Source organism: Xyrauchen texanus, chromosome 6 (assembly GCF_025860055.1).
Source record: "Xyrauchen texanus isolate HMW12.3.18 chromosome 6, RBS_HiC_50CHRs, whole genome shotgun sequence".
NCBI lineage: Eukaryota > Metazoa > Chordata > Actinopteri > Cypriniformes > Catostomidae > Xyrauchen > Xyrauchen texanus.
Window position 1 is genome coordinate 43,928,204 of NC_068281.1, and position 16,302 is coordinate 43,944,505.

The 16,302-nt window shown below is 40.0% G+C and overlaps 2 protein-coding genes across 3 annotated transcripts in view; both read left to right on the forward strand.

Moving 5' to 3' along the window:
• Positions 1-16,302, forward strand: part of LOC127644891 (gastrula zinc finger protein XlCGF57.1-like) — a 116,112-nt gene that overhangs the window by 18,189 nt on the left and 81,621 nt on the right. The window lies entirely within an intron of this gene.
• LOC127645043 (oocyte zinc finger protein XlCOF6-like) overlaps positions 9,317-16,302 on the forward strand; it is a 48,112-nt gene continuing 41,126 nt past the window's right edge. Inside the window, exons 1-3 of the mRNA XM_052128558.1 lie at positions 9,317-9,409; positions 13,490-13,726; positions 13,990-15,105. Coding sequence (XP_051984518.1) covers positions 13,642-13,726; positions 13,990-15,105 — 1,201 coding nt within the window. The 5' untranslated portion in view covers positions 9,317-9,409; positions 13,490-13,641. The remainder of the gene's footprint in view (positions 9,410-13,489; positions 13,727-13,989; positions 15,106-16,302) is intronic.

The window sequence follows — 16,302 nt, forward strand, 5'->3', positions numbered from 1 at the left end:
ACAACTCTTAATCTATAACTAGCTAACTGAGGCATAATGATATTGGAATATAATAGCAAAGACCCCAAAATGGTAGACTGATGTAAATAACGTTAAGCTGTTATCAGTACAAAGTTTATGGAACAGAAGCTTATTTTTATTACAAAAAATATATACACAGGAAAGTTATTTTTACACAGAATACAAAAACTTTAATCTAAACTTGCTAAGTAATATGTTGTACTATAATATATTGAGATGTCAAGGCTATTTACTGATGTTTAATCAAACTTTCCTAAAAAAGCAGATATGCTACAAAGGCTATGTTAACTAACTAGCCAGCTAATGTTAGCTCTTTCTCTTTTTCCTTTTCTCTGTACCAGAGGATATGTCCTTTTTTGTGACATTGCTGTTTTGCTGTCTGAATGTGCTTGCATCCTGTAGCCCGTTAACATAATATTGCATTTAATATTGCGTTTTGTATAATTACCATTGTCCATTGACAGTATAATCACACAAAAAAAAAAAAGTGCTCTTGGGGGCCCCCTGGTGGCCACCGGGGCCCTAAGCAGCCGCTTAGTTCGCTTATGCCTTGGGCGGGCTCTGGTGAACCTGCAGAGTTGCGTTCACAATGTGTAAGAGCGAACTGCTCTGTGGAAATAAAGCAAACTAAACTCACAGCACCTCATGAGATGATTAGAGATAATTTGCAGCATTCTCATAGATAACATATAAACTGATATTGCAAACAATTTTCAGATGAAAGAAACAAAAAAAGGGAGTGATAACACTTTACAAATGCACTTTTTCCACGAGACAGGGTCCAGTTGCATGCCAAACAGCAAATCAGAGACGAGCACTGACAGCTTTTCTTGTCTGTTCTTTATAATATAATAAAGTGTATTTCTTCAAGTGCAAAACTTTTTGACTAACAGCACTTCTTGTCATGTGTCACTCCGAGATGTCTTACAGGTGACCTACCTGTTGCAGATAGTGAGCAAACCCTGGATACTGTTGTCTGCCGAGTTGCTATTTTCTTCAATAGACAATAAACTATAGATTTAATATATTTCAGCTGTAACGCACTCTACCAGGAGCCCCACAAAAGATTTCAAGGTGAGATGGCCTGAGCTGTACAGACAGGAAGAGGTATTAACAAAAAAGAAGTGGTTGAAGTAAGGTACTTGTTACATTTGTTTCATACATTAGGTTGAGATAATGCAGTTATACATGTGCAAAAAACAAACAAACAAATGAGACTGTTGAACATTTCTGAGTCATTATAGAGGATTGCTCCATCTTTTACATGCTCTTATTTTGTTTCATATTAATGGAGTGTTCCAGAGGCTTATGGCTTTTTCCTAGGAAGAAATTATCATGGCCCAGTTATACTGTATATGTACTTTAGTTCGCTGATCAGAGTTAGCTCGTGAGCTACTCCTGAGAAGTCTGCTGATATAATGTGATTCTTGGATCAGATAATTCTGTTACATTAATATGAACTACACAAGCCTGGCATTTTAGCCATGATATGCTTAACGGTAACAATTGGATAAAATCGAATCCTGTCATACATTTTATTCCTGTTGAATCTCTGTTTCACCCTGAAAAACATCACAGTATGGAAGTTATAGGGATTTCATGGTGACATTAATAATAACATGAATATTCCATTCATTATAAACTTGGAAAGCCCAAAGTATACTTACATTTTGATGTGACCACTAAGCATCTGTGTACAGTACAATGTGAGGCTTTCAAATTATACTCCATCTGACTGTGCACACAGACCCAGGGTGTTGGAGCATGCATGTTATGACTGCCATAAGACATCAGACTATTTCTCTTCAGAAGTTTAGACCCATAAAGATGTCTTTAAATCCTTCAGACTCCAGTTAAACAAATGTGGGTATCATTTGACCTCCTCACACACACGTTCTAAATTTCCACTGTTGACATTTTTACCTTCGTCTCCTCTTATTTACCCGCAATGCATTTTCTTCTACAGTTCTTTTGACAACAACGGCTCAAATGTGAGCATAACGTGTGCACATTGAATAAGGCGAAAAGCAAAATCGGCTGTTGGGCAAAAATCTACCAATGTTGACTGATTTATTCTTACGCCTATTATGACACGATAGAGGAACACGATTTATTGTGTTTACATGACTGTGACACTCTTCTCCACGGAGGGAAGGAAGACACAGGAAAACAGGCTTCAACTTCACCGGTAAGCTTTTAATTCGTGCAGTTACTTCTTCACAATCAGCATTACATAACAACTCATAAGTTACTCAGACAGGCTTGGTCCGACTCTCCCTCTCTGGAGGTTCTATGCCTGCTTTTTTATGCCGCTCTCCCCATGCTCACTGGAATTCTTGGGTTTCAGTCACGTGATTATGATGACGCGCGAAGGCGGAGCGATTTCAGATGGAGGGCAGGAAGTAAACATGGAGAATACGTCTATGGAGGAAACCGTTGCGGAGAGTCCGTATTGTACGAATTTAGAACCAGTTTCAAGAAATAGATACAAGGAGTTAGTAAACGCATATGTTGGACGTGACCCGTTCCTCATGAAGATGAGTGAGTTTTCGGTCGAACTTGAAGATTTGCCGACAGTGGAGGCTGTTGACATCACCAACTATCTGGTCCTTCAGACATCGTACTACACCAGACAGCAAATGAAGGCATATAAAAGTCTGCAGGCGTACAACTTTTTTGTCAGTGGGTGGGTCCACAACCTCGGTACCAAACGGCTTCACATTGTAGACGCTGAGTACTGTGATTTTGTTGTGTGGAACCACAGTGACATTTTTGTTGAAAGGATTTTGCCCGATTTTGAACTTTGGGATGATGTTATCCCTAAAGTTGAGTGCTTTTTTAGAAACGGTATACTTCCAGAAATACTGGGACAGCAAGTTACAAACTCACATGTGTAATGTAATGAAAGGATCCAGGCACTCTTGAAAGTGGGCTGATATTGCTGTTATATCAATACGGTTGTATGAGACAAGATTACATTTTGACTATTGTTATGAGTGTGGTCTTTGTGAGTTCTGGCTGTTGTATAATTTAAATGAAAAGATTAAATGCCATTGAGAAGACAGAATTATACATGGTGGTTTATTTACAAGATTAAATTTTTCAACAATTGTTATAATAACAAGAACATGGTGTGCAATAACAGATTAGAATCCATTTCATTACATATAATACATATAGCCAGTACAATTGGACTAGTGGATAAAAGTATTACACTTGTTGAAAACATATTAACAGACTGATATGTGTCGGGGCTCAGGTACTACTACTCCATGTCCTCTTAAAAATCTGATATTTTCTTCTGACTAAACCGATAACTCTCTCAACATGAATACGCAAATTTGCTATTTTTCTTGTGTCTGCCACCTCATATGCTGATAGCTGTTTTCTCCCCTTGGTAAATGCAGGTATCTGTAGTGAAGCACTGTAAAATCCCACACTATCACCAATATTGCACCCACGGTCTGCTAGGACAATATCTCCAGGTAACAGGTTTTTTAGGAGGCCACTCTCTATTGTGATCTGTTTATCGCTGACTCTCCCTCCCCAGGCACAAGATATGTAAGTGACATAGCCTTGGGGTGCAACACCAATCAGAAATTTTACAGTATGGTGATGCTTGTAGTTTGACCACGTTTGTGCTTGGCTAGTAAATTAAAGGGCTTCTCAATAAAAACTACGAAACAGTCAACTATCACAGCAACTTTACATCCAAATGCCTGTCTGAATCCCATTGGCATTGTAGCTTGAAGAACATGTCGCTCTGGCCACTCAATTTGAAATTCCAACCTTTCATGAAGTATGTCAATTACTTTATGCCAAACTCTAGAAGCAGTTGGCAGAGAGATCTTGAACCTGAAAGCTAAATCTTTCAGCGGGAGATTTAGTCTCAGCTTCATCAAAACTAAAATGAAATGTTCAAATTTAGACAGCACAGACATAGGACCACAGCTGATGTAGGGTTTGCACAGCTCAAAAATCTGAAGTTGGGGAGCCCCGTGTAGAACATTGTCTTGTCTTCGTTTTTTTCAAAGGACTCCTTGTTGAACTGTGTGTCCAGTGCTTTGGCTCGAAGATCTCCCAGCTCTGTTGTGTTTTGTCTCAGAACATCCTCCATCTTCTCAATGTCATCCATTTTTAGCTCAGTCTGGCATCCGGCATCTACATAGCCTGCAACATATCAGTGGGGAGCATAATTAGTTAATTCATGAATATGAATTATGTGAATTGTTGTTTAGTTATCTTTTTGACAACCTTTTTACAAACATGCAAGTTCTCTGGTCCAATTATACAGAGTGATTTTAGTTAATATGAATTATGTGAATTGTTGTGATGTAATCTTTTTTACAAACATACAAGTTTTCTGGTCAACATTTGTAACAATTAATAATTATTAATAACAATGAATAATAATGCTGGTTACACATCTTAGTACAATAATTTACCTTTATCATTTAATGTCCCATTCCCACTGATCCCCTCTGATTGTGGGTTGTTGTCAGCTGGCTGCTTCGGTTCTGAGCTTTCGGCTGTCTGCGTCAGATCCGGGCTCTCATCTGTCTGTTGGAGATCCAACATAGCCTGCACATTCTGACCATCTTTGTTGGTCTTCCTTAATCTTCACGCTTTGCTCTCGTTTAAGAGACGCCTCTGATTTGGGCTTAGTTTTTTGGTAACCTAGGTTGACCGTCGCAGCCCAATCTACCGACTCAACGTCACCCAAAGCGCTAGGGCAACCTAAAAAGCCCCAATGAAGTCAATATTAGACTACCGGTAACTTAATAAGCATTACTAAGTAAATGAGCATTTAATGACAACCTAATGCTATATAAACACAGACACAAAAAACACGTTGGCTAGCTAACATACCTCCGACAAAGTGGTCGCTGCATACACGGGCATTAACAGACTCTGCTCCTCCCGACCGCAGACGTACGTTAAAAATCCACTTTTTACGGCATTGTTCTGTGAGCTTTTTACATTTCTCACCTTTATGAGTGACAATCTTCGGTACTCTATAAAAACCCTTTCCCTTTTCTCAATTAGAACGATTGGAGCAGCCGTAAACTACACAAAACATTGGCATTTTGCCAGACGGCAGATCCTCAGCTATTTCACTTCCTGCCCTCCATCTGAATTGCGCGCTCTCGCGATGCAGCAGCGTGACGTCACGTGAAACCAACCTATTAGAGACAGGTGTTAGACATAATTTAGCTCAGGTGCAAGCACCCTTACCGCTTCCTCTCCCGGACGGGCGCTTGGCCACGGCCCGACTGCCACATACCCCCACCGCCTGACTCAGGCCGGGGCGCCATCCGGCCTGCCTACCACCCCCCCCCCCCATTTCTGGAGAGGAAGTCAGCGACAGCCATCTGCAGCCCCGGTCTGTGGACCACCTTGAACTTAAAGGGCAGGAGGGCTAGATACCAACAGGTGATCCGGGCGTTAGTATCTTTCATGCGGTGGAGCCACTGAAGTGGGGCGTGATCTGAGCAGAGAGTGAAGGCCCGCCCCAGCAGGTAGTATCGGAGCGTGAGGACCACCCACTTGATTGCCAGACAATCCTTCTCCACGGTGCTGTACTTCGTTTCACTTAAGGAGAGCTTACGGCTGATGTACAGCACCGGGCGCTCCTCCCCCTCCACCACCTGCGAGAGTACTCTGTCTGAAGCGTCTATCTGCAATAAGAAAGGGAGAGAGAAGTTAGGTGCATGTAAAAGCGGCCCCCCACAAAGTGCGGCTTTAACCTGCGTAAATGCCTGTTGGCACCGCTCCGACCATTGGACCGGGTCTGGAGCCCCTTTTTTAGTCAGTCAGTCAGCGGGCTGGTGACGTCCGAATAATTGGGTACAAACCTCCTATAATAGCCAGCCAGCCCCAGGAACTGCCTCACCCACTTTTTGGTCTTAGGTCTTGGACAAGTCGCAATCGCCGCAGTCTTGTCAATTTGGGGATGCACCCGGCCATGACCCAAGTGGAACCCCAGATACCGTACCTCCACACGCCCAATCGCGCACTTCTTGGGGTTTGCCGTCAGCCCCGCCCGCCACAGCGACCTCAGAACCGCCCTCAGATGTTGCATGTGCCACTGCCAATCATTACTATAAATAATGATGTAATCTAAATAGGCAGCGGCGTAAGCGGTGTGTGGTCTGAGGATCCGATCCATGAGTCGTTGAAACGTGGCCGGGGCCCCAAACAAACCGAATGGAAGTGTCACGAATTGGTGTAATCCAAATGGCGTGGAGAAGGCTCTTTTCTCACGGGAAATTGGTGTCAAGGGGATCTGCCAATAACCCTTCGTTAAATCCAAGGTCGAATAAAACCGAGCAGTACCCAACCTATCGAGCAACTCATCAACACGGGGCATTGGGTACGCATCAAATTTAGACACCGCGTTGACTTTTCAATAATCCACACAGAACCGTACAGCCCCATCACTCTTGGGAACAAGAACAACTGGGCTGGACCAATCACTGTGCGATTCCTCTATTACGCTCATATCAAGCATCGCATCCAATTCCTCCCGAACTATTTTCTTTTTATGTTTGGGCAAGCGATAACCCCGGTCACTTGTGGAGACCACCTCTCACCGTGTCAACTCACAGAGGTTTCCGAACTGCAAAAGGTGTGTTTTCCCCGCTACTGGGTCGTACTAACATCATCCAGCACCACATCGAGACCGAGCCAGGAGTGGTGGTACATAGCCGCCCGGAGTCTCATCAGACGCTAGAGACATCTCTAATGAGAGTCAAACCCCTGCTATGTTGTTTTGTCACATGACTCTGTACATTGAAATATGAACACTTTGCTGACAGCCCAGTGTCATCTGAACTGAGATCAGTTAGTTTAAATAAATGTACATTTTGCTTTGCGTATAACGAAGACAAGACACAATGTCTGCGCAGAATAGTGTTAATTTCGTTAACGAAAACTATGATGAAAAATGTTCGTCGACGACCTTTTTTCAATGACTGAGACGAGACGATGACGAGATGGCACTGACGTCATCAGCAAGCAATATGGTGGTAATGTTGGGTTGTTTTTTTAAGCTATATTAAGACAACTAGTGACAACTATATTAGACAACTTAATAAGCTATGTTAAGACAAGGCAGTGGTGTTACATTATGTAGGCTGTGTTTTATAGCTAAACCGAACATAGGCTAGCAAATGGTTGTGAAGGAGCTGAAATTGAGCAGCAAAGGTAACATAGGATTGAGTATAGACCAATGACATTTGTATTTGGTGACAATGTTGTGATTATTTGTCCTTCACATTTCCATCAAAATGAATTTCAATGTGTTATGAAAACTAATTGCCTACAAACACATACCTAAGAAAAGGTGTCTGCAGTAATATGCCTGCATAACCCTCATAAAGTACTTTGTGAGCATAATATCACCCAGTTTTGATTGTGTAGAGTATGATTTACAATGATTTACTTATAGTGAAGCACTTGGATTTCTTGATGTTACATCTGTCTAAATGTGAATAAAATATGAATAAAATGTCAACGGTTTTCTTTGACTAAGACTAAAATGCCCAGACTTTTAGTCAACTAAACAAAAAAAAGCAGGATAAGGTTGACAAAAAACAAGGACATTTGACACAGGACTAAGACTAAATTAAAAAATAGCAGACAAAATTAACACTAGCGCCGAAGGGGCACAAGGATAAAGTGCAAACGAGACAGATAAGCAGAAAAGAATATTGATGTAAGTTGTGTGGGTTTGAAAATGTAAGGGTCACTAGAAGATCAGTTATTATTATACTGTCCCATAACATCACATGAAAAACATATGTGAAATACGCTGTATTCTAAAGCATTTAAGAAGCATTATGATTTTGTGAGACCCTCTACCTACTGTTTAGCTGTATATCCATTTGTCCTCTTTGCTGAGATTCCGACTGTGTAAATGAAGACGTTTCGTCTATTTCGTCTTTTGTCTGTAATGGTTCTTAGAGGTCAGTCCTATTGTTCAGTCAATTTCCTAGTCAAGTTTAAAGGGGTCATGTCATGAGAAATCAAATTTCCTTGATATTCTGACATGTATGAGTCCATTGTACAATAAAAAACTGTAATTTTCAGAACTCAAAACTTACCTAGTCCAGAAGAAAAAGAGCATTTTTTTAACCTATCTGCAAAAATGCCTAGTTCTCTACATCTTTAATTTTCTGGCATCAAACGGGGTTGAGGTCTGCATTCCCGCGGATCTCTCGCGGGACCCATTTCGATTTCTTGTGCTACATTTCAGAGTTGAAGTTTGGAGCGGATGGTACTTTCATGAGATGTAGACGGGAGCGGGCGGTCAAAGAGTAGCCTGAAAAATCTGATGTGGATCTGTTTTTTATTTTATTATCTGATAATAGCAGAAATATAAAACGTTCTTTGAGTACACTTGTTGACTATTTGTATGGCTATTTCTCTCTGTGGAAAACAAATGAGGGATTGCTGGAACGGGAGCGGTCAGGAAGGAAATCACTGCGAGTAGTGAGCGGCTGAACATGGAGTAAAATTCAGCGGGAGCATTCGATGCGGGATAGAATTTCGCAGGAGCTGGTTTAGCACCCGATTCACTAATGAAATTATGGCGATCAGGCAGAGGCGCAAATGAGCGTGTGCAATTCTGAGCGCTATATACCGGAGGATGCCACAGACCACCGTATTTGACTCAACCTGCCATGACTGTACAGCATTACTTTGATCCAAAAACCTAAATCTCTTAAACATGCCAAAACTGCACTTGTATATACAGCGCATTGTACATTGAAACTGGCCAAAAAGTTGTTGAGTGGGAGGTGGGGGGTGTCACTGTCCTTTTCTGCAAACCGTGGCCCTATTAAGCCTGTCACGGCCCATTTCAGCTTATCGCGGCCTGTTCTGCCCAGTTTCATGGCCAGCCTACCAGGGAAAGTCCTGTTCTCCTACTGCCAGTCCGCCATATGCAGTTACCACCAACAATAGCTACACAGAATAGTCACAATGGACGAGCTCAAGAGTTTCTTTATAATTTCTCTCTCTTAGAAGATAAAGTGCAGTAAAAGAGTGGTTTCTTGGCAATAATGTTTTTGTGGATCTCACAAACTTTTAACATTCACCTTCATCGTCTGCAGAATTTCACTACGAACACATGAACAGTTGAACACATGTTAATACAGGTGTCAAACTCATCTAACACTCTCAAGCATGTAATGAGGTATTTTTCATGGGTGCAGTACTCATCCCTGCCTCCAGAGGGTGATAAACAGTGAGTATTTCACAGAGTTGTGTAGAATTGTGTGATAGAAGAAGAGTGAAGGAGACGCAAGTATTGTTGTATGTTCATGTTGATTTTGTCAGTCCATCTAAAGTCCTGATTGAGGAAATTCTTTTATTCATCACTTTTGTAAGTTGATATTTAAATATTCTTGTATAGATACAGTTTATTGTTTAGTGTTTGTTTCTTAGTGACTGTTGTAGACTTTTATTCCTAAAAATTATGATTATAGGATTCTGTTTTGGAGATCAGAGATGTCAAGTTCACAAGTGCAGCGATGAGACATTTCAAACTTGAAAAGAAATGAGCATAAATCAATATAATAAAGTCCAGTATGTCTATCAGAAAGTTTTACGACACACTCGAGTCTGATTGTGTGCACACAATATTTTACCATAAAGAGGACATCAATGATAATTAAAATAAATTAAATGTGCAGAATTAATGAAATGCAGTGAAAACAAGAGCAAATATTGTGTACTGAAGTATTTGAAACCACAATCTATGGGGTATCTGTGGAGAATAATGGTCTTAAATCTTGATGTATGCAGGGAGGTGCACAGTCAAATTATATTCACTCTTTGCTATATTGAAAGCACTGCAACTACACATTATATGATTATATTACCATGTGCAGTAATTTCAATTAGTGGTCAAACAATATATTTTTTTGGAATGGCCGATGCTGATATCCAGAGAGTAGGGTGGCCGATAGGCCGATACATCACACAATTTAATATAGTAAATAACAAACATAAAATTGCTATATATATATATATATATATATATATATATATATATATACATACATACACACACACACACAGTGGCGAATTCTCAGGGCCAGCAAAGCCGCCTTTGCTGGCGTAACATGCTAAATAAATAAATATTTATCATCCATTCATTCTCAATCACATTTTTGCCTATGTATTTTTAATCGCTTTCCACTCTTAAATAATCTACAAACAAATAGAGAAAAACGAAAAGTTTATCCAGTCAGAATTTAATCCTTGATGCTTACAAGCAAAGTGTGACAACTGTTTCACAAATCACATGCCCGAATCCAAAGTAACCTGTGAGTCTGAGCTCCACCCCCTCAGGCTTTCAGAATCCCTCAACAGTGCAAATGAATGGGCAACTAAAGTCAGATTGTCAGATTCATCAGCCAATCAGATTGATTTATTTGTTCTTGGTGGGTGTGATCTTTAAGATATGTCGAGGCCTTCTAGCTGATGGCCTTGAGTAACATAATCACACTTAAAGTGACGTAATTTGAAAGCAAAGGGTGCAAAATCTTGCTAACGAGTCGGCTGTCATCACCATTCAGAAAGAGATCCTTATGAATTGTGCAATTGAATAATTAAACAGGAAAAGATGATTGATTTCCACTTCAAGTAAATTGGTAAGTATTTTTGCATTGTTATAGCAACATCAGGAGTTTTCTAAATGTAAATTAGGCTGCTTGAGCATTCACTTTCAGATCAAGTTTTGAAAAGTAGTGCTGTCTTCCTTTCAACTCGGGAAGTCTGATTTTACAACTTCCTACCAGGAAAAGTGTAATGGAATGCATCTTAAAGTCACAATTACAACTGGTAGGATCGTGCAGAAATTCTCAACTCTGGTTTTGCCGAGATGCAGGGGCATTTGTCACACAAACTTTTCGACACTCAGGGAGATATTCAAAGTGATAAACATTCACTTTATTAATTAATATCGATAAATGAGTTTGTTTCCACATTACATGATTTTAGCTTGTTTAATAAATGCCTGCAGAAACAGGTGTATAAAACATTAGAATCTCTTTTGATAATCATACACATGAAGCACCTAGCTCTGCAGCATTGTTTATCAGTTGGGTTGCTAGGAGACATCTCTAATGAGAGTCAAACCCCTGCTAAGCTAACGGGAGATTATCTACACAGTGGGGTCTGCGGGATCTTTTACCAATTATACCGTATTTGTTTCTGAGATAACCTTGCAGGAGCTTGACGAGGTAATTAGGGCCCTGCCTTCAGGCAAGTTTCTGAGGCCAGATTGCTTTGCCACTGAATTTTTTAGATCTAAGTGTAAGAGTTACCATCCAATTTCCCTGATCCAGCTAGACAAATTTTAAATTTTGTCAGAACAAATTTGGCTAGCCGATTGAGTAAAGTTAGGACATCTCCTGTACATATAGATCAGGTGGGGTTTATTCGGGGCCTTGGCTCTTCTGACAACATTCAGCATTTCATCAATATCATGTGGTCAGTGGCGAATTATCAGACTCCGGTTGCTGCCATGTCACTTGACACCAAAAAGGCATTTGATATGGTAGAATGGGATTATCTTTTTAAGATTTTGGAAATGTATGGGTTCGGGAATACTTTAATTGAATGGATTAAGTTACTTTATATACACCCGGTAGCAGCGATACAAACAAATGGCTTGATTTCAGATTATTGTACTTTCACTTTTTTTTTTTTCTTCATTATTGTCTTGCCCTGGAACCATTAACGGCTGTGATAAGAAAGGAAGATGATTTTCTTGGGGTGGTGGCGGTAGGTGTGGCGCTTAAGCTTTTGCTTTACGCAGATGATATTTTATTATTCGTCTCTGACCCTACTAGATCTATGCCTTGCCGCCACATAATTATTAATTCCTTTTCTAAATTCTCAGGTTACAGAGTCAATTGGTCTAAATCTGAAGCTTTGGCTCTGACAGCATACTACCCATTTATGGATTTTCAGCCGGGCACCTTCCAGTGGCCCAAACATGGCATTAAGTATTTGGACATTTTATTCCCAGCTAATTTGTGTGGTTTTATTTGAGTTAATTTCGACCCTTTAAGATAATGTTTTCTTGTGATGTGGGCAGGTGGACTTCATTACATTTATCTATGATTGGGAAGGTTATTGTTATTAAAATGAATTGTATTCCAAGTTCAACTACCTGCTACAATCTCTCCCTGTAGATGTCCCCCTCTCTTATTTCAAGCTATTTGATAGCATAGCGATGTCCTTTATTTGGAATGGTAAATGTCCCAGATTACATTTCAACAAGTTACATAGGCCGGTTGACAAAGGTGGGCTAGGCCTATCCAAGATTTTGTTTTATTATTATGCGTTCGGTCTCAGACATTTTGCTCATTGGTCACTTCCACCTGAGAGAGCCCCTCCCTGGTTTCATATTGAACAGGAAATACTTGCCCCTATTTCACCATTGCAAAGCCTTTCTATCAAACTAACTGGAGAAGTTAAGTTACAACCCATTATCTCACATTTACACATGGTTTTGACAAAATTGTCCAGAGTTTTTAATCCAGACATTTATTTAAATATTGCCTCAAGCATATGGCTGAACCCTAAATTACATATTAATAAGTCCCCTCTCTGTTGTTCAGAGTGGATTGTAAGGGGGGTTACTACACTCTGTGACCTGTATGAGAGTGGAGGGTTGAGATCTTCTGAGAATTTGGTTCATCATTTTGGGATTCCCAGATCTCAGTTTTATAGGTATTTACAGCTGTGCCACATACTCTGTATTGTTTTTGGGAGTAGCACACACCCCCCTAAAGCAGCAGATACTTTGGGAGAGGTGATTACTGCTTTAGGAAATGGTCATGAGGCATCAGTGTATTACTCCCTGTTAATTCAGAGTCTGCGGGACAGAGCTTTAACCTCTTTCAAGAGATTATGGGAGAAAAATTTGAACTTGGTATTGGAGGAAGGAGTGTGGACTAGGATTCTAAAAATAATTTTAAGGGGTTGGAAGTTGGACGGAGCACCACCGATTCTGGAGTGGTGTGTGGAGATGTGGATGGTGGTAGCTTTTGAGGAGATGGCAGGTAGAAGGCTGGGATTTGGGGACTTGTTTTTCAGGAAGTGAGGTAGGTATTTGGCAGGTTTAGGGGACTTTCGAGGAAGAGATGAGGAGAGCGAAGTTTAGTTTATTTATGCATGTTTATTTTATATTTTATTTATTTTTGTATTTTGACTGTGTGTATTATTTTATATAACCACAGGTGTGTTCGTTGAGGTTAGGGTGGGGTGGGTGTTTGGGGAGGGATATCAGTGAGGATTCAAAGTTAAATGTTGATTGGACGTATATGTTGTTTTTCTCTGTTTTTCCTTTGAATCAATAAAAAAAAAATTTTATTACAAAAATTGAATGGCATTTCTTACAACAATGGGATACTGTATAAATTAGAAAGAAATCTTTTTTTTTTGGCAGATCTGCTCCTTCAAATCACACAGCAATTGTGATTCACCCCTGTAGTGAAACCACCTCCTCAGCGATTCAACACATGGTGATTATTTTCATCACCCTACAAGTGAAGGAAAAAAGTGTTACCATTGAACTCTACTGGCCTACTATTTGAAAAAATGAATTTAGTTAAAGAGGAGAGTGAAGACATCAGCATTACAGAATCATGCAAAATGGAAAATGAAGATACTGAAGAACAAAGAGGTTGGTGTCCATTCTTGATTCTCATAATGACTGTTGAGGAATGTTAAGGTAACAAAGCTTCATACAGTTCACTAGATCTAGCGGCTGTTAGAAAATCATAGAAGTAGCAAAATTATCATTTAAAAAATAATACCAGTATCTCCATGAATATTACTGATCTCATTACTGAACACATAAAATAGATACTTAGCCTTTGCTGCATACTACCTACCTTTAAATAGCTGTTTATTTGATTTTCTTCTAATTTACTTTGTTAATTTTAGACTTGATAGAAGTGAAAGAGGAGAGTCATGAAGTGAAAGAAGAGAGTCAAGAACTGAAGGATGTGGAGGAGAAAATTCATGATCATATATTTTCTAATTTTATCACTGTTGAAGAATCTTTCAGTGGCTCTAAGACTGAAATTTATTTCTCATACAAAAGAACTCTAAGAACAAGAGACAAAAAATCTTTCACATGCCCTCACTGTGGAAAGAGTTTCACACAAAAAGGAAACCTTAATGCTCACTTAAAACTTCACACTGAAGAGAAGCCTTTCACCTGCCTTCAGTGTGGAAAGAGTTTTGCACATAAAAGAAATGTTCACCGTCACATGAGAATTCACACTGGAGAGAAGCCTTTCACCTGCCTTCAGTGTGGAAAGAGTTTTGCACATAAAATAATTCTTCACCATCACATGAGAATTCACACCGGAGAGAAGCCGTTCACCTGCCTTCAGTGTGGAAAGAGTTTTGCACATAAAAGAAATCTTGACCGTCACATGAGAATTCACACTGGAGAGAAGCCTTTCACATGCGTTCAGTGTGGAAAGAGTTTTGCAAATATAAGAAATCTTCAGTATCACATGAGAATTCACACTGGAGAGAAGCCTTTCACATGCGTTCAATGTGGAAAGAGTTTTGCAAATAAAAAATATCTTCACTGTCACATGAGAATTCACACTGGAGAGAAGCCTTTCACATGCCTTCAGTGTGGAAAGAGTTTTGCACATAAAAGAAATCTTCAGTGTCACATGAGAATTCACACCGAAGAGAAGCCTTTCACCTGCTCTCAGTGTGGAAAATGTTTCGCTCATAAAGGAGATCTTCAGTATCACATGAGAATTCACACTGGAGTGAAGCCTTTTACCTGCCTTCAGTGTGCAAAGAGTTTTGCACATAAAAGAAATCTTCACCGCCACATGAGAATTCACACCGGAGAGAAGCCGTTCACCTGCTCTCAGTGTGGCAAGAGTTTCAGAGTGAAAGGACATCTTCAGTGTCACATGAGAATTCACACTGGAGAGAAGCCTTTCACTTGCTGTCAGTGTGGAAAGAGTTTCACGCAAGCAAGCCATCTAACACTTCATTTGCGCTCTCACACTGGCTTTAAGACAATTAGCTGATCAGTGTGGCAAAATATTTTAGGGTGCATCACAACTAAAGCTACACATGACAAGTCACATAAATGAGAAACCTCAGTGTGATCTTTTTGTGGGAAGAATTTCATTACGTCATCAATCCTGAAATCACATTAGAGAGTGCATACTTAAGTGAAGCTGTACCACTGTACTTCATGTGGGAAGAGTTTTAGCCATTTAGGTTATCTACACAAACATCTAAAAAAAAGCATTGTCAAATGTTGTCAAAATGATCTAAGTTAATTCTAGGGACAACACTTTTTGTGTTGTAACTAAAGCTGTCAAAATAAATACGCTTGATTAATTTAAAATGTTTACCATGGGAGTCGCGTGGTGCCATTAGAGGGTTGAACATGTGAACAAGCTCTGCACTTTGCTAGTTTGTAATACTTTTTATGTCATAAACCATGAGATTCTATACACCCTGATCTATAACAGTTCTATGAAGACAATGTCAAAGAATTTAAAATCCTCAAGCTCTGGAGACATTAAAAGACACTTAAGCTGATACCCCTGACAGGGCCACAGACCTGCGATTCAATTTGGACTGTGCGGCGGGAGAGATACAGCATCAACTATCGAGCATGTCGGCAACGCTGGAATGACTTGGAATGCCTTTGGGAAAAGTTGGAAGATATGGAGAATTGTAATCAGCGAAACAACGTTCAAAGTGTTGGAATTCCTGAGAATGAAGAAGGCAGAGATATGGTGAAATTCTTAGAGGAGCTCTTCCCGAGTCTGCTCAACATAACAGCCCATAAGCTGGAAATCGAGCGAGCTAACAGGGTTCCGGCTTGGAGATCCACTGAGTGAGACCAGCCCGATCAATTCTGGCCTAATTTCTGAGATCATCCGATAAAGATCTTGTGTTACGTGAGATGAGGAGTAAAGGAAGACTTTCTTTGAAGAACCACAAGATTTTCTTGTTCCCAGACTTTGCAAATTCAGCAAGAGAGAAACGTGATCGATGAAACATCAATGAAAGGCCACTGTTACACTTATGTTCCCAGCCAAATTGAGAATAGAATCTAAGGATGGCCGCAAAATAATTACATACTCTCAGCAAGTTATGTCCTTCATATAGTCAATGACTGAGTAGGTCATTGTTTGACTTTTTATGCAGCCGAGTGGGTCTTTCTCACTGATAATTCTCTTGTTTGTCTGAGGAACTGAGCGC